The sequence below is a fragment of the Erythrolamprus reginae genome, chromosome 5 (assembly GCF_031021105.1).
Source record: "Erythrolamprus reginae isolate rEryReg1 chromosome 5, rEryReg1.hap1, whole genome shotgun sequence".
Taxonomy (NCBI): Eukaryota; Metazoa; Chordata; class Lepidosauria; order Squamata; family Dipsadidae; genus Erythrolamprus; species Erythrolamprus reginae.
The window spans coordinates 93172601-93196208 of record NC_091954.1 but is presented as its reverse complement, the minus strand read 5'-3'; the positions used below and the strand labels follow the sequence as shown (position 1 = coordinate 93196208).

Below are 23608 nucleotides of genomic sequence, written 5' to 3'. Positions count from 1 at the left end.
GATTAAACTAAAACATATAAGTATCTAAATCAAACTTACTAAGAATTTGAAACCTGACTAAAGCAGGTTTCAGAGTTGCCCTGAGAATCCACAGCGGGAATGTTCTTGACTTTGCCAACAGCTCAAAATAAAGGAAGACCTTGAAGTTTCTTCAGGGATGGGTAATATTAACCTTCAGAAAAAGACTGAAAGGGCCTGCCTAATCAATACTTGGGATGTCATGGTGATGTTGATATTCCTTTAGGTGATTTCTATTTACATTTAACATAGAGGTTTGGGAAATAAGGAAGAAATAGTTTTCAACATGTAGTAATGATCTCTTTTTATTTATTTTTTTAATCTGGTGTAGCTGAGTTGGAAACCTCCAAGCAAGTTGTTTGAAGACAGAAGCTAGGAAGAAACAAGGAAAGGTTGTGTTTGTCACCTTGCATAATATGATGAAATACCGTACATATAAAAACAGGGCTTTTGTAGGTTAAATGCAAATGACATTTCACTGAAGTGAACATGGACAGAACAATTTTAAAATATTTTTTGGATATTAAATTACTAAGAAAATGCTTCTACTGTTTTGATTAGAAAGCCAAGATAAACTCTGCAAGGTAAAGACTTGTGCTATTATTTTGTCCAAAACATTTTTATAACAAATCTAAATATGAAATCCAACAAATGATTAACAATTTAATTGGAAAATCCAATCTGAAGTGAAAATAAAAATGCACCTGAATATGTTTAACTTATTAAAAATATTTTTCCCATTAGAGTCCAGAGGCTCAAAGGCAAGATAGTCAGGCTCAAGTCTTTTTTCCTCTACCCTGTCATCCTACAGACTCTGCTTTCAAATATGTAGATGTGCTTAATTAATGTATTAAATTAAAATTCAATATTAATCCAAACAATGTTTTTATACACACATGAACACAGAAATGTAAAATTTGGCAGTATCACCAAATTCCATGCTGCTCAATTAATTATTTTAAAAAGTTGACTCAAACTTCGCTCTGTACTTAATTCCACCCTTATCAGCTATACATAATAAAACCTAAGAGTCTCATTAGGATTAGAAGCAAGGCAACCATCTAGAGGGACCAGCTGCAGCAAACCACGGTTAAAAACTTGCTAAGTTTTTATGGCAACTGATAACAGCTAGCAAATTTTGAAATTAAAACTCAAACAGAGAGAGTATATTTTTTTAACACGATACTGGGATGACTCCAAAGTACATTGTAATACTTTTAGCAGGGGCTTTAAAATAAACACACGTGGAACTAAAATTGATATTTGCACTCAAAAATATGGATTCAAGCTGCAAGTCTCATTTCAAAATACTGAGCACAGCATCTTTATTCCCATTGTTCAGATATTGGCAGGAGGATCCATAAGTGTAAGGAATAAGTACTGACAGAGATGGAGCGCGTGGAGTTCTTCAGTTTTGCTGCCTGCCAGCATGTTGCTTCCAAAACATTCTCCATGGATGGATGTTGCCGTAAGCCTCAACAGAAAGATTTTCTATTCCTGCAGTAAGCTGTTCTTACTTTCATGCGAGATTTGGACTTTCAGTGCTCTATTACTGTGAAATGTGGTTATCCATCTAAAAATCATTATGAAATGCTAATTCCAAAAGGAGTTTCCATGATGGCTTCTTTCGCTTCTTCCTTTGTTTGATTCAGTAAAACAAGGAGGCAGGGGAATACAGTGTTGGAAGCATTTTAGCAAACGATATTACATTGGCCGTGTTTAGTATGCATTACACTGTATAAATTGTCAAGAAATATATATGCAAGTGTAAATTTGTTTAAGAATTAACACCAAGAAAAAAGGAAGTAACAACAACTGGTACCCAATGTTCCAAAAATTGAATAATATCTAAGAATGACCATTCTTAAAATCCAAGCGATGTATCCATTCTGGAATTTTTAGTTTTGGCTTCATTAATTGCAATAATTAAAGATTAATCATATACCAGCTTTAAGACTAATGTTAATAATCTGGCAATAACTTAAGGACCTAATTAGCATCATTCTCTGCTTATAAAAAAAATCAAGGCTTTAGAATGAATATACTGGCAGGGATCCAGAACTGATCTATTCAACAGGATAGTTAATTACAGAGTCAAGTTATTCTAAAAGAATGTGAGAGGAAAGAAATGTGCACATTAAGAATCTTCATTTATAAGCAAGGGTTCCACTTCCAAGGCCGCTGATCCAAGTCTCCTGTTTTGTGGTCTGTATATAATAAATTGTGCAGTTATCTGGATGTACAGTTAAGAGAAATATTATTGCGGTCAAACAAAAACTTGAAATGAACATGGCATAATTTAAGAAAAGTTAATCAAATTACTCTTACCACTTATTTGTAAAATCAGAGTTTGTTGCAAAACACGGTAGAAATAATATGAACACATGAAATATTATTATTATTATTATTAATATCAACAACAACAGACTAGAAGACCTCTAAGGTTCCTTCCAACTCTGTTGTTGTTGATATTAATAATAATGTAAAATGTACTTCCCTAGAAATGTTCTTTTTTATTTTATAGTTACAGTATAGGAAACAATTTTTAACTCAAAAATTAGCAGATTCAAACTACAGGGTGAGTTCCAAAAGAAATGCAATTTTTTAAAAAAGTACAATGAATTTTTTGAGATACAAACCCGGGGTTTAAGATTTTTTTGTCTCTTCTTACAAACTATTTTCACCTTATAAACCCACCGCCACCACTGCGATACCCCGCCTCTGGACTTCCGTTGCTAGCAAAGCACCCGTTTTTGCGCTGCTGGGATTCCCCTGAGTCTCCCCTCCATGGGAAACCCCCACCTCTGGACTTTTTGTGATGCTGCAGGGGAATCCCAGCAGCGCAAAAACGGGTGCTTCGTTGGCAACGGAAGTCTGAAGGTGGGGTTTCCCAGCGAGGGGAGCCTCAGTGAAATCGCAGCATCACAAAAACACAGAAGTCTGGAGGTGGGGTTTCGAGGACTTCGGTGTTTTTGCGATGCTGCGATTTCACTGATACATATAAAACCCTGAAAATGTTTCAGATAAGTAACTATTACTTTATCATTTGTCAACAAGTTCTATTAATTGAATTAAGAGTTAGCAAGACTATCAATTTTCATTAGAAAAGGATACAAAAATATCTAGTAACAACACTCCAAAGCTTCCAATAAACCAAGGAAGATGATGCCAGAAATAAAGACTTATAAGATATTGTGTTGCAGGCATCTTTAAGACAAGACTCAGACCATATGTGCCATTGCCTATCATGGCTAATGCAAACAAAAGATAAGATGTCCCATCTGTCGATCTTCTTTGAAACTAAAGAATAATGTAGCAGAACAGTGTTATAAGTAATTCATAATGTATCTGAAATAACAATTTCACGACCCATTGCAAGCTTTTGAACTCATGTTATTCTTCAGTTGCACAAAAATAAAGAAGCTACATTAATCAAATATGGTGAAATTGGACACAGATGGAATTACAAAAGAAACCACCAATTGCAATTATCTTTATTTATTATTCAATATTTAGTGTAAATAAATTACAGCTCATTCAAAAAAATGGAAAATTGGACACTATTGAAAAGATGACTGAGAAACCTGAATCCTAAATAAAAATACGAGTCTACGGAGAGGGGCGGCATATAAATCCAATAAATCTAATCTACTCAACATTACTGTGTTTTTTTAAAGACTTGTAAACATTTTTTAAAGATTACTCTCAAATGCAGATCTAGAATCTTGTCATCTTTAATTTCAGGACATTTTTAATGGTTCAACACAAGTAATGACTTGTATTAAAACTATCACTTTTTTTTGGATATTGAAGAAATTACTTTAATTATTCCAGTTCTGTTTCTTCTTAATAAGTGAAATCTAACCTTGTTCTAGATAAGCTGAATCTAAATGCAATAGATGTCTCCTCTTAAAGCCATAATTTAGAAAATTCATCTTATTTTACACACAATTTAACCAATATTTCCATGCTATTTGTTTTGTTTACTGATAATTTTCACGTTGAAGAGTATCATATTACAATCACAAATGGATGAAGTCATAATTTTGGATATATATTTTCTAGCAGATAATATGTGTGACATAGTATTCTACACCAGCGGTAGGCAAAGTTGGCTCTTCTATGACATGCAGACTTCAACTCCCAGAATTCCTGAGCTAGCATGATTGGCTCAGGAATTCTGGGAGTTGAAGTCTGCATGTCGTAGAAGAGCCAACTTTGCCTACTCTGGTCTATACTATTGTATTGGTGTTAAACCTAAGGCCTGCAGGCCTCATGCAACCCACAAGGTGCTTAAATCTGGCCCATGGGACTGGCCTGGAAAGGACCGGCTCGCAGTACCACTACCAGCAAAAATATGTGCACATCCTCGACCCTGTTTTCAGCCTGGACAGCCTCCTGCAGTACTCCCGCTTGTGACCCCTGCACCTCGTTTGGGCCGGTTTAAGTGCTGCAGGAGGCGTTCATCCCAGCCTGTGAAGAACTATAATACAGTGGTACCTCAAGATACAAACCCCTCGTCTTACGAACAACTCGTGATACGAACCCGGGGTTCAGAAAAATTTTGCCTCTTCTTACGAACTTTTTTCGAGTTATGAACCGGCGTTTGGAGACTGCTGGGAAGCCGCGCGGCTGTTTTGAAAGGTGACAGACGGGCGGCGGGGCTTCCCAGAAGCCTCCCGAACGCCGGTTCGTAACTCGAACAAAGTTCGTAAGAAGAGGCAAAAAATTTCTGAACCCCGGGTTCGGTTCGGGAGGTTGCTGGGAAGCCCCCCAGCCCGGCTGTCACCTTTTAAAACAGCCGCGCCGCTTCCCAGCTGTCTCCTGAAGCCGAACGCCAAAGCCGAACTTCCGTGTTCGGCTTCGGGAGACAGCTGGGAAGCGGCGCGGCTGTTTTAAAAGGTCGCAGCCGGCCTGGGGGGGTTCCCAGCACCCCCCCGAACCGGGGGGTTCGGGGGGTGCTGGGAAGCCCCGCAGGCTGGCTGCGACCTTTTAAAACAGTCGCGCCGCTTCCCAGCTGTCTCCTGAAGCCGAACGCCAAAGCCGAACTTCCGCGTTCGGCTTCGGGAGACAGCTGGGAAGCGGCGCGGTTGTTTTAAAAGGTCGCAGCTGGCCTGGGGGGCTTCCCAGCACCCCCCCCGAACCCCGAACCCGGGTTCGGGGGGGGTGCTGGGAACCCCCCCAGGCCGGCTGCGACCTTTTAAAACAGCCGCGCCGCTTCCCAGCTGTCTCCTGAAGCCGAACGCCAAAGCCGAACTTCCGCGTTCAGCGTTCGGAGACAGCTGGGAAGCCGCGCGGCTGTTTTAAAAGGTCGCAGCCAGCCTGGGGGGCTTCCCAGCACCCCCCGAACCCCGAATCCGGGTTCGGGGGGGTGCTGGGAGCCCCCCAGGCCGGCTGTCACCTTTTAAAACAGCCGTGCGGCTTCCCAGCAGTCGCCGAAAGCCGTTTTTTTTGCGGGGGGTTTTTTGGTTGCACGGATTAATTGACTTTACATTGTTTCCTATGGGAAACAATGTTTCGTCTTACAAACCTTTCGTCATACGAACCTCCTCCTTGCACCAATTAAGTTTGTATCATGAGGTATTACTGTAATGATCTTGTCCTCAAAGAAATCCAGTTTGACACCCTGTTCTATAGTGATTTTAGGGGTGATATTTTAATTGCTCAGTTTATCTATGAACTCTTATAGTATGCATATTATCTTCAGCACCAATAAACTTACATTTTTATAGAGCTGAGGAATTCTAGATCCCAAGTAAAACACACATGACAAATAGCCACAAACAAAGCCTGATATTTCAACCATGCCTTGAGCCTTCTGAAGAACAAAAAATATAGAAAAATATTAACATTTGCAGAAGGCAATTCTAAAATAACTTGTGAGTTAGCATGCTATGTACCGTAGTAAAACAGTGAACGTGGAAATCTTTGTCAAAACTGAAAACTATTCTAAATTTTGGGGATAGTAGTTATATAATTTGAGTTTGTTCCAATCTTTAGAAATATTTTACAGTTTATAAATATTAAGATAAGGACTCCTCGGGTAGAGTTCATCTTCTGAGGATTTTATTGCTGGACTAATATGGTTGCATCTAGGTATATCTACCATGGCTCACGCGGCTGCATTCTGGACTAATTGAAATCTCCAAATATTCTTCAAGGGTAGTCCCAAGTAGAGCGCATTGCAGTAATCAAGCCTTGAGATGATGAGTGTGTGAGTGACTGTGAGAAAGGGGCTCCCTATCCAAATAGGGCCACAACTGGCGCACCAGGCGAACCTGTGTGAAGGTCCCCCTAGCCACAGCTGAGAGATGTTCCTCTAACCTCAGCTGTGGAATATAGGACTCCCCCCAAGTTGCGTATCCGCTCTTAGGGGGGTCAGAGGTCTCCCCCCCAGAGTGATAGATGGCTAGATGGGATTGTCCTTGGGAGGCAGAAGCCACAACTACTCAATCTTGTCAGTGTTGAGCTTGAGCCTGTACACATTTCTGTGTAGCATTTTGTTTCTGCTTTCATTTTGGGAGACCAGTTAAGGTCAGTAAAGTATCTGCATGGAAATTTGTCACTAATTTAAAACAAGGATTTACCTCATTGGGTACCAAAATAGTATTGTGGACTTTACTTCTTATCAACAGCTGAGTAGGTAAGATTAAACAGAGTAGTAAGCATATCATGATCCAGGCTATACAAGAATATTTCATATTCATTCCACCTTAAAAGACAAATGAAAAATAGGGCAAACAAAGTATTTGATTGCTTTAAAAAAAGAGTTTGCAATATAAATGGTACTATTCTAATACACGTGAGCAGGATGGGTTTTTTTATATTGACTCATTTGTTTTATTATCTTGCAGGATAAATTTTGTAATAACCCTGTGTAGTACCCGTAATGTTTATTTGGTAAAGGTCTAGTAAGGTTTTAAAATATACAACACAAAATTGAACGGATGAAATAAAATATCAACGTAACAAGGAGGCTGAAAAGATAAACGATAAGGTACTATATTTATATGTTAATTAAATGTGCAGGTGTAAATCTAAAATACTGCAATATATGAAATAAAAACACGTCACCTATAAGTGATAAAACAAAGGCAGCTGTCTCAAGGACTAGTTTTGCTTTATTTTCACTGTAGAAAATATATCCCTAATACACACCAGTGGTGGGATTCAAATATTTCTGCTACCAGTTCTGTGGCGTGGCTTGGTGGGCATGGCAGGGCAAAGATACTGTAAAATCTCCATTCCCACCCCACACCAAGGGAAAGTTACTGCAAAATCCCCATTTCTTCCCTATCACCTGGTACTCTGGAGGCAGAGGTGGTATTTACTGGCTCTCTGAACTACTCAAAATTTCTGCTACAGGTTCTCCAGAATTGGTCAAAACCTGCTAAAACTCACCTCTGATATACACCTTTCATACAATCAATGTATCACAGAGGGAACTTTGGGGATTACACCTCACTCTTATATCCTAATGGGAAACAGGACCTGCCCGTATGCCATCAAAGTAAAGTAAGATCACAAATGATGTTAAATGTATTGCACTAATGGAATGTGATGTGTTTTATACTTTCTTTTTGTTGGTTAATACATACTGTTGTTATTGTGAACAATGTGAACAAATTTATTCTGTAACTTGCCAACCACAGCAAAATATCCTTCAGCAATCAGGTTAGTGATGTGTTATTCAAGCTTTTAGCTTTATCTTTTTCCCCCTACTGATGTACGCTATTCTAAAATTACAGAATTGCACGCTATTCTAAAATTATAGAATTGCACGCTATTCTAAAATTACAGAATTCAAAATGCAATGATCTTAATCTTGCCTTGTAACTCCATCATGCCAGTTAAATGTGCATAGTTTGGGCATTTTTAAATATCACATGTAAATATGGAAGACATTACCCATTTATTTTCAATTGAAAATACTTACATTTTGTTATCTTTTGAGTTTTTAACTTATAGTAGAAAAACTGAGATATCACAATTATATCGATATTAATATAAAAAACTGCAGTTACAGTCTGGAACAGAGTAAAAAGAATCAAGCTTAATTTCATATAACCAAACACATATGACTTATTATCTGGTGACAAATACTACCACCTAGGGGTGGTCTTTCAGAACAACGGTCATTATTATTATTATTATTATTATTATTATTATTATTATTATTATTAATTAAATTTGTATGCTGCCCCTCTCTGTAGACTCGGGGCGGCTCACAACAATAGTAGCAAAACAGTATGTAATACAAATCTAATAATTTAAACTAAAAACCCATAATTTAAAAACATGCACACAACACACCATACATAAACAATATAGGCCTGGGGAAGTTATTTCAGTTTCCCCATGCCTGACGGCAGAGGTGGGTTTTAAGGAGTTTACGAAAGGCAGGGAGGGTGGGAGCAATTCTAATCTCAGAGGGGAGCTGGTTCCAGAGGGCCAGGGCCGCCATAGAGAAGGCTCTTCCCCTGGGACCCGCCAGACGACATTGTTTAGTCATGTTCTTACAACGAGCCCAGCTCAGAGTTAGGCCGTGGTGTGCTCAATCAAAGGCCTCTCTACTGGCCCAATCAAGCTCCCTTCGCTCACTAAGCCTACTGTGTGAGGGAAGTTTAGGCCTGAGTTGGGGCAAAGATAATCCTGGAAACACAGGCCGAAGCTTTTTCTTGCGAGATCATACAGGGAACGAGGCCAATACAGAGGCCTTCGATTGAGCACGCCACAGCTTAAACGGATCATCTGCCCTTATATCACAGCTTCGGTCCATGTTATTATTATTATTATTTATTTTGTCCAATACATAATACACATTGAAGAGAATAGATATCTAATAATATAAATAAAGAAAAGAATAGAAGAAAAGATATAAAAGTATAGGTGAACATATTTGAAAGGAAGAAAAGATAAATGAGATAAGCAGAGACAATTGGACAGGGGACGGAAGGCACACTGGTGCACTTATGCATGCCCCTTACTGACCTCTAAGAAACCTGGAGAGGTCAATCGTGGATAGTCTAAGGGAAAAATGTTGGGGGTTAGGGGTTGACACTACTGAGTCAGGTAATGAGTTCCACGCTTCGACAACTTGGTTGCTGAAGTCATATTTTTTACAGTCGTTTGGAGCGGTTAATATTAAGTTTGAATTTGTTGCGTGCTCTTGTGTTGTTGCGATTGAAGCTGAAGTAGTCATTGACAGGTAGAACGTTGCAGCATATGATCTTGTGGGCAATACTTAGATCGTGTTTTAGGCGATGTAGTTCTAAGCTTTCTAGACCTAGGATTGATCGTTCTCATTATCATCCTTCAACCCAACTCATCACATGATAGGCAGGACCACCCCAACCAAGGCGAAACAGGTATGGAGGCCAGAGAGGAGACCCAGGCTGTTCAGCAGGGGTGGAGGAGGCACAGCACAGCACAGGCCAGCTCAGGGATTTATGTTCCAGTCTCCGGCCCAGGTTGAGGAAATGGTAAAACGGGTGGTGGTAGAGGCAGCAGGTGGCGCTTCTAAATCCCCCAGCTGTCCATAGGTTCCGAAACTGGGATTTGAACAAGGTCCTTATACTTTTAAAACCCTGAAAATAATTTGCTTTGATTTGACACTATAGATATATAATTCATTCCTTTTCCTGTCTAATACAAGATTGGGATAATATATAAATACCCGTGCAACGCTGAGTAATCAACTAGTAGAATACAGTATATAATAATATCTGTGTCAAAAGTTTTGCTCACTCAATCTTGTTCTTTTCTCTTACAGAAGATTCAATAAAAATAATATTCAAAAGTGAATATTTATATATATCAGCCAATGTCAAGTGTATAAAACTAAAACTCTAGCAAAATTTACCTGTATTGGAAGTTGATTTGTCAAGTAGCATCCAATAAAATTGGTGAGGTCTCCTGCAAGCCAGCATAGGAGAAAACCCAAGGAGAGTGCTTGCTCTACTTTTCCATTCTGGTAGGCTACATAGAGTTGACTGGAGGAAAAAACAACAATGGGATTGTCCAGCAACTCATAAAAGTTCATAAAATGCATGTCAGTCAACTCAGATAAAAGCAAAGATAAGGGCAGTATGTAGAAGAACAGGAACAAATTCTCTTAAATAGAGCTGAACAAAACCATATAATATTGACTGTAATTATTTTCAGAGTACACTTCTCTTGTTGTTTATTAATTAATCTGTGAAGAGAATAAGTAGTATATGTAAGTCCTTAACTTATGACTGTTCCTTTATGAACCGTTCAAACCTATGGCACTGAAAAAAAGTGACTTATTACTGGCCTTCCCACAATGTCCCATAATCAAAATTTGAGCACTTGACAGCTGGCTGAATAAACACAGTGGTTTTCTTAACAACTGTGCAAAAAAGGTTGTAGAATCAGGCGCTACTCATTTAATGACTGTATTGCTTAGCGACAGAAGTTCCAATTCCAACTATGGTCATATATTGAGGACTACCTGTATCCCTATCATACAAGCAAGGAATGAATTTATTCCTCTTGACATCAGTCCCGTTTCATGGCCAAATTCACTTGTTTTGTACTGCACTCACCTCCTTCGTATAGCAGAAGTAACAGTGTATTATGCTGTTTAGGTCTGAGAGATGGTGACCAGCTCCAAGGTCACCACTTGACTTCCGTGACCAAGGAAGGACTAGAACAGGGGTAGCAAAGTTGACTGTACTATGACATGTAGACTTCAACTCCACAAATTCAATTCAATTCAATTTATTAGATTTGTATGCTTTCACAACCTTTAAGAGTATCATATTACAATTACAAATGGATGAAGTCATAATTTTGGATATATATTTTCTACCGCTGGTGTAGACATAGTCTACACCAGTGGTAGGCAAAGTTGGCTTTTCTATGACATGCAGACTTCAACTCCCAGAATTCCTGGGCTAGCATGATTGGCTCAGGAATTCTGGGAGTTGAAGTCCACAAATCATAGAAGAAGCAACTTTGCCTACCCCTGGATTAGAACTTGGGTGTCCACATTGCTAGTCCACCCCCTTAACCACTACATCATAATGGTTTTCTATGAACAAAGAATGGAGGTTAAGGGATTATTCACTCGGATTCCATGACTGAGAAAACATTGACATTTTTATTATTACTCATCCCACTGTGGATGTTTTCCCATCAAAACACACATAATAAGCCTAACATGGAACTGAGTCCATACAGAATTTTGGGGAATGCAGGACAATGCTTCCCACATATGCCAAGAAAGGTTATTTTTTGGTTTTTCAAAGAAACAGTTGTGTATCCATTTTCCTTCAAGACAAAGCAGGAAGAAACATCGCACCCACTACTCTTGTAGGAAGGATCTTCAGATGATATAGATTGGTGTTTTCCAAAACACCCCTACAATAGAATGCAGCCAACTAATTTATCAACCATCACAGAATACTTTAAACAGAAGAAACATGCTGCTCTGGCTTATCTATTTATAATATGTAGAAAGGAAAAGAAATCCATCAAAGAATAAACCAAACTGGCAATTTCTGAGTTAAAGCCTCAGGCAAGATTGCTCATGTATGAAACTGAAAAATACTTAAAGGTTTAAACTCACGGCAGTGCAGCAAACAGAAAGCAGGCAATGGAGATGAGTCCCAACAGAATGCTCCAGTATTCCCATGCATTCCTGACACATTCTTCAAGAAGATGCCAAATCCAGGGTGTTCCATTCAGACACAATTTCTTAGTTTCTACTGGAGAAATATTTAAACCAGGGGGATGAAGCTGAAGAGCCATCTATTCAGGTTCAGGGATATTGCTTCAAATTTGGCTCTGCTTTGAACCCCATGCAAATCCTTTTATCAATTTTGAATATGTTCTTTCCCTTGCCCAAGCTCTCACACAGAGATGGATAATTTGCTTCCAACCTCACAGATGGGCCTGCAATTCAAACAAAATAACACACCCAGCATGAACACATCGATTTAAAAAGACAGGTCCAAATTATTCTATTTGGACACATATGAAAGGCAAACTCAAAGCAAGGGAGAATTTGTAGACATTAACCGACGGTGCTTAAACATGTTTACAGATTGAAGTTGGACATTTTTGTACAACACAAAGGTTTACAAGGAGTTTAAAGCTCATAGAGAAGAGGTCCCCAACCCTCGGTCCATGGACTGGCATCAGGCCGCAACATGACAGAAACTGGGCTGTAGAAATAAGTGAAGCCCTATAAACAGAATGCAGCACACAAAACCACGTCCCCTCTGGCCCACAGAAAATCCTCTCTCCATGGAACTGGTCTCTGCTGCCCAAAAGGTTGAGTAAAACCTTATATAATATCTGTCCAGAAGAGGTATAGCCATATTGCACCAACACTCCAGGTTCTGCACTGGCTACCAATTGGTTTCCAGTCACAATTCAAGGTGTTGGTTATTACCTATAAATCCCTGCATGGCTTAGGACTAGACTATTTACAGAACTGTCTCCTGCTGTATATACCTCCCAGCGACCAATTAGAGCCCACAGGGTTGGCCTTCTCCAGGTTCCGTCGACTAAGTAATGTCAGTTGGCAGGCCCACGGGGAAAGGCCTTTTCTGTGGCAGCCCCGGCTCTTTGGAATTAACTACCCCTCCTGAGGTCTGCACTGCCCCTACCCTACTGGCTTTCCAAAAGGCCTTGAAAACCTGGTTCTGCCGGCAGCCTGGGGGCCGTGAGATCTGAAATCTTTAGTTCCGGCCTAGACATGATTTGATTGGGATGTTTCATGTTATGACTGTAGTGGTACGTTTAAGAGGTTTTTTATCATATTATTAATTGTAGTATTTTAATTGTTTTATATTGTTTTTATTCTTGTCATAAGCCTCCCTGAGTCCTGCGGGCTTCATTAGAATACAAATCTAATAAACAAACAAACAAACTTCAATTCTTCTTTCCAACTAAGGTCTTCTAATATAAAACAGCACAAGGCTCAACACAGCAAAGTAGTTTTATTTCATGCAAAACCTTTTCAAGGAATTTTATCCTTTGTAAATAAAATTATTTTGGAATAATTTCGAGATGGATAGTTACTCTGCAAAAAAGAAAAACTTTAAAATAAATAAATGACTCTAAAATAATTTTGGTTAGCTCATTTTTTGTCTTTAAGGTGCTTCAAAGCTCTTTATACTGTTTATGTAACTTTATTTTTTAATGCAAAAAACCTGATTTTGATACACAAAAAATTGTTGAACTCAAGGAAAAATAACACAGAAATATTTAGGAACAAATATGCATTTGAATGAAAGTAAAATTAAAACCCTTTATTTAAGATATGCTTATATTGTGTTTTAAAAATGTGGGATCATTAGATTCCAGTAGACTATATAGTTATAATGATTAATATGGCTTAAAAGCCTAGTTCTGGTATCCTGTTTTGTTGTCATATATTTTACCTAAAATATAATTAAGAGTAGCTAAGGGATTTTAAAAGCAATTTTCTATATTATGTGAATAATATAGAAATATTCTATATTATACTACATTCTGTACAACTAATTTTTATTGAAAATTAAAGGATTGAATTAAACTTCCTAAAATTGAAACATTAAACTAATGAAGTATGAAGGTAATATATTTTGTACTAAAACTTTCTAAAATGCATTTTTATATTTTTATGAAACTAGAGAAAAGATTACAATAATGATCAACTCTGACCTGACCCTCCGGCCCAATCTAAGGGGATGTGTAGAAATGATATGAGTAGGATGGTCCCTCAAATACCATAACTACATGACATGTACGGTTTGGTAGGTAATAACCAACTCTTCGAATTACAGTGATCCCTCGAGTTTCGCGATCTCGATCTTCGCGAAAACGCTATATCGCGATTTTTCAGCAATTGTTACCATCTCGATCTTCGCTAACACTATATCGCGATTTTCCCCACCTTTCTCTTCCTTCCTTTCTCATCTTTCTCTCTCTCTATGTTGCTTCTTCCTCTCTCACACTCTCTTCCTCCCTCTCTCATCTCTTTCTTTCCTTCTCTCTCTTTCTCTCCCCCTCTTGCTCTCGAGCGGCCGCCTAGCAGCTGATCTGCTCGGCAGCGCAGCAGCAGCGAGGAGCCGAAGATCTTCGGCTCCTCGCTGGTGCTGCGCTGCCGAGCAGATCAGCTGCTAGGCGGCCGAAGGAACGTTCCCTGGGTCTTCCCCGCCACCTCGGATCCTCGCTGATGCCCGCCCGCCGTTTGCCGCTCGCCCCGTTCGGCGGCCGCACGTCCCGTTCGCCCGCCGCTCGCCCCGTTCGCCCGCCGCTATCGAACTTGCTATCGAGCCTGCTAATGAAATCCAACCCGCAGCGGCCCTTTCCCTCTCCAGGCTGCGGGAGGGGTCCGGAGAACAATGCCTGGCGCCGCGCTCCCGGCTGGGCTTTTTTCCCCCATTTCCCCTCGGGTGGAATTTCAGACCCTCCGCCGGTTGGATTTCATTAGCAGGCTCGATAGCAAGTTCTTCCTCCCTTTAGAAAGCCCCGCAGCCTCCTCCGCCCGGCGAGGCCGCCAGCGAGGACCCGCAAAGCCGCCGCCGCCGCAGCGAGGCCAAGCCGCCCGCTCCCACGGCACGGGCTCCCAACACAGCGCCGCTCAGCCCGCCCTCGGCGATGCCTCCGCGGATCTGCAAGCCCAGCCGAGCGACGCCTCTGGTCTGGGCGAAGGCAGTGGGCAGGCCCCGCCGCAGCAGTCCCCGCGGGCACCGCGCGCCAAGGCCCGGCCAGGCCGCCGGCCAACAAAGGGGCTCCCTCGCCTCCCTCGGGCAGGTTTACAAAGGCAGCGCGGCAACTTGGAGCCCGGCACGCCCCGCAGCCCTCGCCTCGCCCGCCCCTGCCTGGCCGGCGCTCCGGCTACCCCCGGCTGAGGAAGAACCGAGTAGCCCCCGCCATCCCCCGCCCGGCTCCCTTCAGCCCCCCGGGGCCAAGCGGGCGGGGGGGCGGGCGGGACTTCGCCTGTCTCCGCCGCCCGCATCGCCCCTCCGGCGGGCCGGCCTCCCCCGCCCGCCTCTGCTGCAGCCGCCGCCGCCTCCCCGACTGGCACAAAAGGGCCCCGCCCGCCCCGCCCCGAAGCTTACCTTGCGAGTTTTTGGCTGCGGGGGGAGAAGTAGGACTTTCCTAAGTCCCTCCCCCCGGTCGCCGTTTGCTGCTCGCCCGTTCACCTGCCCGCCATCAGGACCGCCGCGCACTAACTTGATGACGGCCAAGCCGTCCCAGATCGTGGGGAGGGGAGCTCTTCTCCAGCCAGGGGACGGCGAGGCCCTCCCAATGCCCCGCGCTTGGAGCCGGAGTGAGGCCACTTCCGCCTCCGGATGAAGGAATCTCCTCAAACTCAAAGCCTGTATCCTGCCGCCCGGTTTACCCAGGACACGAGCGGCGAAGTGACTTGGAGGAATGGAAAGTCCAAACCGCCCGCCCGGTTTCAGTGGGGTTTCCCCGTTGCCCAGGGATTCCTTCGCCCGAACGGAGGTGGCTGTGGTGGGTTCAGGAAAGAGTGGCTCCTCGTGCTGTGAAGTCAACACAACAGCAATGCACGCTGTGCATCTGGCAGGATGGGGGACTCCCAAAATAGATTGGTCGCTTTCGTTTAATCTGGCATGCTTGAGGGTTATGCGGTGGCCCACAAGAATTTGGGATGACACATCGACTGAGTGCCTCAAGGAAAGGATTTGGGAGGTGTCATTTTCCCCCAAGGGGAGGATATTTTCAGGGTTTTATCTTCCCTCTCTTCTTTCTTTCCTTCCTTCTTTCCTTCCCTCCCTTCCCTTTCCTTCCTATGTACTTTCCCCTTCCCTTCTTTCTCATTCCTCCTTCCTTTCCTCTTCCTTCCTTCCTCTGTTCCTTTCTTTCCTTCCCTCTTTCCCTTTCCTTCCTTCTTTCCCCCCTCCCCTTCCTTTCCTTCCTTCCTCCATTCCTTTCCCCTTCCAGCCCTCCTTTCCTTCCCTCCTTCCCTTATCCCTTCCTTCCTTACTTTGTTCCTCTGTTCCCTTCCCCTCCTTTCTCCTTCCCTTTCTCTTCCTTTCTTCCTCCCTCCCTCTGTTCCTTTCCTTTCCCTCCCTTCCCTTCCTTCCTTCCTCTCTTTTTATTTCCTCCCTCCCTCCCTCAGTTCCTTTCCTTCTCTCCCTTTTCTTTTCCTTCCTTCCTCCCTTCCTTCTTTTCTCTTTCTCCTTTCTCCTGTCTCTCTCCCGTTTCCATCCCCTCCTGAGATAGGACCCTTTCCATTGGGGAAAATCTCTTCCCTGTTATCTGTTGGGTTGATGCTCAGGAGTGACAAAAAATGAGCCTTTGAGTTTCTCCTTCTTCCTCCTTGCCCGGAAGATAGATTTTCACCCTGGGGAGGGCCCCTATATCGGCCTATCTCTGCACACACACCCTCCTCCCCTTCTCCCTATGAATTCCCCTGTGCTGATGGCTGGGCATGCTTCCCTCCCTCCCACCTCTCGGCTGTCTCTCAAAATGACGCCACCTGTTGCGGCTGTCCGTGCTGTGTTACATTCAGATGCCAGGCTTAGTTTCCCTGGTCCTCGCCCACCCCCCACTCCCTCTCTGCTGCTACCCCCAACTAATAAAAACAGGCTTGGGAAGGACGGCTGGGGCTGTGGGAAAATCCGAGGGTGTGGGAAGACGGTGAGGAAGTGGGGAACGGAGGGGAGGGGAAGGGAGGGAGGGAGCGATACATCTTCTGGTTAAATTGTGGTGAGGGAGGGAGTTAGGAAAGTCCTACTTATCCCCCTGTAGCCAAAAACTCAAAGCCTGTATCCTGCCGCCCGGTTTACCCAGGTTTGGACTTTCCATTCCTCCAAGTCACTTCGCCGCTCGTGTCCTGGGTAAACCGGGCGGCAGGATACAGGCTTTGAGTTTGAGGAGATTCCTTCATCCGGAGGCGGAAGTGGCCTCACTCCGGCTCCAAGCGCGGGGCATTGGGAGGGCCTCGCCGTCCCCTGGCTGGAGAAGAGCTCCCCTCCCCACGATCTGGGACGGCTTGGCCGTCATCAAGTTAGTGCGCGGCGGTCCTGATGGCGGGCAGGTGAACGGGCGAGCAGCAAACGGCGACCGGGGGGAGGGACTTAGGAAAGTCCTACTTCTCCCCCCGCAGCCAAAAACTCAAAGCCTGTATCCTGCCGCCCGGTTTACCCAGGTTTGGACTTTCCATTCCTCCAAGTCACTTCGCCGCTCGTGTCCTGGGTAAACCGGGCGGCAGGATACAGGCTTTGAGTTTGAGGAGATTCCTTCATCCGGAGGCGGAAGTGGCCTCACTCCGGCTCCAAGCGCGGGGCATTGGGAGGGCCTCGCCGTCCCCTGGCTGGAGAAGAGCTCCCCTCCCCACGATCTGGGACGGCTTGGCCGTCATCAAGTTAGTGCGCGGCGGTCCTGATGGCGGGCAGGTGAACGGGCGAGCAGCAAACGGCGACCGGGGGGAGGGACTTAGGAAAGTCCTACTTCTCCCCCCGCAGCCAAAAACTCGCAAGGTAAGCTTCGGGGCGGGGCGGGCGGGGCCCTTTTGTGCCAGTCGGGGAGCCGGCGGCGGCTGCAGCAGAGGCGGGCGGGGGAGGCCGGCCCGCCGGAGGGGCGATGCGGGCGGCGGAGACAGGCGAAGTCCCGCCCGCCCCCCGCCCGCTTGGCCCCGGGGGGCTGAAGGGAGCCGGGCGGGGGATGGCGGGGGCTACTCGGTTCTTCCTCAGCCGGGGGTAGTCGGAGCGCCGGCCAGGCAGGGGCGGGCGAGGCGAGGGCTGCGGGGCGTGCCGGGCTCCAAGTTGCCGCGCTGCCTTTGTAAACCTGCCCGAGGGAGGCGAGGGAGCCCCTTTGTTGGCCGGCGGCCTGGCCGGCCCTTGGCGCGCGGTGCCCGCGGGGACTGCTGCGGCGGGGCCTGCCCACTGCCTTCGCCCAGACCAGAGGCGTCGCTCGGCTGGGCTTGCAGATCCGCGGAGGCATCGCCGAGGGCGGGCTGAGCGGCGCTGTGTTGGGAGCCCGTGCCGTGGGAGCGGGCGGCTTGGCCTCGCTGCGGCGGCGGCGGCTTTGCGGGTCCTCGCTGGCGGCCTCGCCGGGCGGAGGAGGCTGCGGGGCTTTCTAAAGGGAGGAAGAACTTGCTATCGAGCCTGCTAATGAAATCCAACCGGCGGAGGGTCTGAAATTCCACCCGAGGGGAAATGGGGGAAAAAAGCCCAGCCGGGAGCGCGGCGCCAGGCATTGTTCTCCGGACCCCTCCCGCAGCCTGGAGAGGGAAAGGGCCGCTGCGGGTTGGATTTCATTAGCAGGCTCGATAGCAAGTTCGATAGCGGCGGGCGAACGGGGCGAGCGGCGGGGCGAACGGGACGTGCGGCCGCCGAACGGGGCGAGCGGCAAACGGCGGGCGGGCATCAGCGAGGATCCGAGGCGGCGGGGAAGACCCAGGGAACGTTCCTTCGGCCGCCCAACAGCTGATCTGCTCGGTAGCGCGGCAGCAGCGAGGAGCCGAAGATGAGGTTTCCCCCGTTGCCCAGGCAAAGGGGAAACCCCATCTTCGGCTGCTCGCTGCTGCCGCGCTACCGAGCAGATCAGCTGTTGGGCGGCTGAAGGAACCTTCCCTTGGTCTTCCCCACCGCCCACACGCAAACTTCACCATCTGCGCATGTGCGGCCATGAAAAAATGGCCGCACATGCGCAGATGGTGTTTTTACTTCCGCACCGCTATATCGCGAAAAATCGAGTTTCGCGAGGGGTCTTGGAACGGAACCCTCGCAAAACTCGAGGGACCACTGTATTCTATTCTGTTCTATTCTAAATATTTATATAAGGTACTGTATGAGTCACTAAATCCAATCTTCAACATTTAGTAAAACATTATCTGAACCCAAGCATGAAATTGCATCAGCAAAAGTTTGATTCCTATGCTAAAATAGCACTAACTATATTATACTACTATGTCCCAGTTAATAATGGTGAAAGACAGAGAGAAATATGGGATATTTGAGAAGCAGTGAGATGGATTGATTACAGAAAAACTGGGATCTTTTGCATCTGCAATTTTATATAGTACCTATTATTCAATTCAATTCAATTTATTAGATTTGTATGCCGCCCCTCTCCGAAGACTCGGGGCGGCTCACAACAGTAATAAAAACATTATAACAATGGAACAAATCTAATAATAAAATATATAAAAACCTCAACAATTAAAAACCATACAGCACATACACATCAAACATGAAATATAATAAGCCTGGGGGAGATGTCTTAGTTCCCCCATGCCTGGCGATATAGGTGGATCTTAAGTAACTTGCGAAAGACAAGGAGGGTGGGGGGCGTTCTAATCTCTGGGGGAAGTTGATTCCAGAGGGCCGGGGCCGCCACAGAGAAGGATCTTCCCCTGGGGCCCGCCAAACGACATTGTTTGGTCGACGGGACCCGGAGAAGGCCAACTCTGTGGGCCCTTATCGGCCGCTGGGATTCGTGCGGTAAAAGGCGGTTCTATGTGTAAAAGATAGGATGTTCAAGTATTAAATAGTAGACCTAGGATATCTACTTCATTTTATCCTCACAATACCACGTCTGTGAGATAATTTGGCTTGAAAAAGAATGTCTGGTGTAGAATCACTGAGTGACTTTATACAGTGGAGGGCAAACTTAACACAGGCCTCACCAGATTTTCTTCAATACCTCACTATTTCCTGAAGATGAGATTTTGTTTTTGGAATATATGTTTTTACTAGAATGCAGAGATTACCAGATGTGAATCAATTACCTTCAAATTGGTTCAGTTTGTATCTGTATTGGAATAGATACTGGAAAATACTGCTTATACAAATATGAAATTAAATTTTAGTTTTGACAATTTAAACAATAGAAAACTTTTTTCCTTATTTCTTTTTTCTTTTAAAAATCTATAGAAACTCAGGGAATTTAACATCTGTATATACATCATATATATGGCTTATTGATATCACAGATTATTGATGATTTATTATACTAATAGAAAGAGATTATTTTTTCCATTATGTGGAAAAAAAAGGAATTTGAAAGCCATACTAACATAGGGTACATTTTATTTCTGGCTATTTTACTAAACTTATCTGAGCTTCCTTCATTATTCAAAGTTGTATTGGTTTTTTTTTCCCAAATACAGATTTTATTTTTCTCCAACATAAGATAAAAAACAATGCATAAGTACAAACACTAAAACCATGCCTAAAATAAAACATACATAATTTTTTTCTGTTTCTATTAATCATTCAGTTGTATTGTTAATTTGATTAATTTGTCTTACACTGCTATCTTCACATACAAATTCAGAATCAAAGTCTTCTGAGTTTAGTACAGTGTTTCCTCAATTTTCGTGGGGGATGCATTCCGAGACCACCCGCGAAAGTCGAATTTCCGCGAAGTAGAGATGCAGAAGTAAATACACTATTTTTGGCTATGAACAATATCACAAGCCTTCCCTTAACCCTTTAAGCCCCTAAATTGCAATTTCCCATTCCCTTAGCAACCATTTAGATTATTACTCACCATGTTTATTTATTAAAGTTTATTTTAAAAAATATTTATTAAAGGCAGATGAAAGTTTGGCTTTGACATATGATGTCATCGGGCGGGAAAAACCGTGATACAGGGGAAAAAACCATGAAGTATTTTTTAATTAATATTTTTGAAAAATCGTGGTATAGACTTTACACTGTACTCTTATTCTTAGAGTAGTGATTAGTGTTAGAAAATTAGTACTTTTTTCTTAAGTTCATTGTCTTAGTTCCAACATCTTAACTTTGACAGCCACCTTTAAAAAAAAACCCACTATATTTTATCCCCTTTTTTACAATTTGAAATGGAGATAAAGAATGTGAAATGAGGGGGGGAAATCAAAGTAAACAGCTGTAAAACTAAACCTGTAATACAGTGAGGGGAAAAAAATCAATGCAATGCATTATTAAAGTAGAATACACTTCATTACCTCAGGGCCTGCATGTTCTTGAGAAGCCTCTGAGACAACTCTAACAACACAGCGAACATCAAACTGGCAGTGAATATTGGTAGAAATTAACATCTTCCACCTTGAAAACAAAACAATTTGCTTCAGTCGAACAAATATTTTGATTATGATATCATATCTTTCCTCATTTTCTTCTAGGAGGCTGCCCAAATTTATTCAGCGATACCTATACCTTGTTTTTGAAATTTAACTGAACATCTGTAAAGCTTAGCTATAAACCATATTAGAGAAAGCAAGCAATAGAATTTATACAGATAAGCCTACAATGCTTATGAAGGTCTGGCCTTTGGCTTTCTGCCTTTGCAATATCTCCTTAAATTCCTGTTATTCCGCTGAATGCTGCCAATTAATGTTTAGGCCATACCAGCCATTGTCAAGCAATAATCTTACTATCACAAAATTTTCATACAAAACCTGTGAGGTGTGCTCATAAGCAAGGTTGGCAGATACTTTTAACCCAAGTCTATACCCTGCCCTTTGGAGATTAACCATTAAAAACAATGGTTCATATTTCAGGCAAGAAGATTCAAAACTAATCTCCAAACGAAACAATTTCCAACAATGTAATTAACAGAAAAGAACTAGCCATCTCCCACCAGATATACACATGGCAAAGCGAATGGTCTGGTTCAGCCCTTGTTTTTGCACCATAATTTGGGTTTTACAAACCACAGTGAATAATGCATATAAAACATTATGCCAAACCCAGATCAGCCACATTGTGATGTAATGCCATGTGTGAATATATCTCACAATCGTACTTTGCAAACAGGGAGCCTGCACAGAAGCTAATATCAAACAATAATCACAGATTAATAGAGAAACTGGTCCACTGGCATCCTTCCACCACTTCTTCATTTTCTTGTCATTGTAAAGATATAATTAATCTTAGGGTAAATGCTACCATTGCCAAATAAAGGGTAAGTCCCATCAATTCCCAGTTCAGCTCTTTTTCAAACACCCAAGGAAAGCAAGAAAGGTGAAAGGAGAAAATGCCTGTTATCTTCAAATTTGGAGCTTCACATAAAATTTAATATTTGAAAATAGTGCTATGAGTTTGGGAACAGGATTAATATATATTGTATATTGTTCATTGTAAGCTGCTCCGAGTCCTCAGAGAGGGGCAGCATAAAAGTCAAATAAATAAATAAATAAATAAATAAACAAACAAATAAATAAATAATGCATGGATCGATGAAATTCTGCAGTCACCCGCCATCCCACACTGAAAAATTATTCTGAATATGTCAAAAGGAAGAGCCATAATTAAATTCTCCTCTCTCTTTTCAGCCTTGGTGCACCACCAAGTGTTGGGTTCCAATGTAGAGCAATAATTAAAAAGAGGCCAAAATTTCATGTTTCTATTTCAATTCTATCTCTCCGGATATGTTGGCCTTCAATTCTCATAACTCTCACCCTTAGGCTACCCTCCATCCTTTAACGCAGTGTTTCCCAACCTTGGCAACTTGAAAATATTTGGACTTCAACTCCCAGAATTCCCCAGGCAGCTGGCTGGGGAATTCTGGGAGTTGAAGTCCAAACACTGCTTTAATGGGTGGGGACTGCGGGAACTGGAGTCCAAAATATCCGAAAGGCATCAAGGTTTGGTAGCTTAAAAACCATCCTTAAACCAAGCTAGGCCGATAAAGAACTAGGCAGGTGGCTGGCTCCATTTTGGGTCAGTGTTTGCAGAGGTTCAGGGATGGTTCTTGTCTGACCCTACCAAGGGCTGTCTCCGCTGGGAAGAGGGTACCCTGGTTGTCCAAATCGGTGCTCACTTCGCTCCCGCCGGCTTGCTTTCTTCTACCGCCTTCCCACTTCCACCCGCGGTCGAAACCTCCTCTCTTCGTTCGAATCGCCCAACAAAAGCAGCAGGACGGCGAAACGCATACCCGCGGCACCAGGCGCCGAGCGGCCGTTTCCTTCCTTCGGCCAAAGCGGAGGAAGCGAGAAAAGGAAGACCGAGAGTTTTGCAGCTCCCTCTGCTGCCCGCCAGCCGACTTTTCGCAGGCGATTCTCCAGGAGAGGACAGGATAGGAGGTGTGTCTGTCTGTCTGTCTGTCTGTGTGTGTGTGTGTGTGTGTGTGTGTGTGTGTGTTTTGGGGGGGGGCGAAAATTCTAGATAACCCCCATCAACGTTTGTAATGTTCCTGCGCTGCTCTGTTGGGTGGGGACATCGTAGAAAAAAAGGTGCCTAAGCAGGGGGTTGGACTAGAAGACCTCCAAGGTCCTTTCCAACTTTGTTTTTTTTAAAAAATTATTATTATTATTATTATTATTATTATTATTATTATTAATTGATTGGATTTGTATGCCGCCCCTCTCCGTGGACTCGGGGTGGCTAACAACCAGTGATAAAAACAGCATGTAACAATCCAATACTAAAACAACTATTATTGTTGTTGTTGTTGTTATTGTTGTTTTGTTGTTCTTGTTATTATTATTAATTTATTATTATTATTATTAATAATAATAATAATAATAATAGTAATATCATCACCACCACCACCACCATTTATTTATTTATTTATTCGACTTCTATGTCGCCCAATCCCAAAGGATTCAGGGTGGTTTACAAATTAATATAATAAAGGCAAAAAGATACAAGCAATAAAAAAAGTAGAA

The 23608-nt window shown here is 43.4% G+C and overlaps 1 protein-coding gene across 2 annotated transcripts; it reads right to left on the bottom strand.

Annotated features, from left to right (window-relative positions):
- Positions 1-307: 307 nt before the first annotated feature.
- Positions 308-23140, bottom strand: LOC139168118 (lysosomal amino acid transporter 1 homolog). Of its 2 annotated transcripts, none has more exons than XM_070753510.1 (9): positions 22707-23140; positions 20945-21044; positions 11612-11937; positions 9881-10010; positions 7955-8045; positions 6606-6730; positions 5741-5836; positions 3133-3318; positions 308-2251 (listed from the first exon to the last, which is right to left on the bottom strand). In XM_070753510.1, exons 3-9 carry the CDS (start codon positions 11791-11793, stop codon positions 2156-2158), a joined length of 906 nt encoding a protein of 301 aa, XP_070609611.1. In that variant the 5' UTR covers positions 11794-11937; positions 20945-21044; positions 22707-23140; the 3' UTR covers positions 308-2155. The 2 variants fall into 2 exon arrangements, with proteins under 2 accessions (XP_070609611.1, XP_070609612.1); XM_070753511.1 differs by having other exon boundaries at positions 22762-23003.
- Positions 23141-23608: the final 468 nt, after the last annotated feature.

What these genes read in the sequence shown, in the direction of transcription:
- LOC139168118 (XM_070753510.1), bottom strand. Translation starts at nt 11,793, where the DNA reads ATGGCTCTTCAGCTTCATCCCCCTGGTTTAAATATTTCTCCAGTAGAA. An exon ending in CAAATCAACTTCCAATACAG is followed by an intron (nt 8,046 to 9,880) that starts GTAAATTTTGCT and finishes ACTCTGTTCCAG; the next exon opens with ACTGTAACTGCAGTTTTTTA. An exon ending in TGTTGTTACTAGATATTTTT is followed by an intron (nt 2,252 to 3,132) that starts GTATCCTTTTCT and finishes CTGTACATCCAG; the next exon opens with ATAACTGCACAATTTATTAT.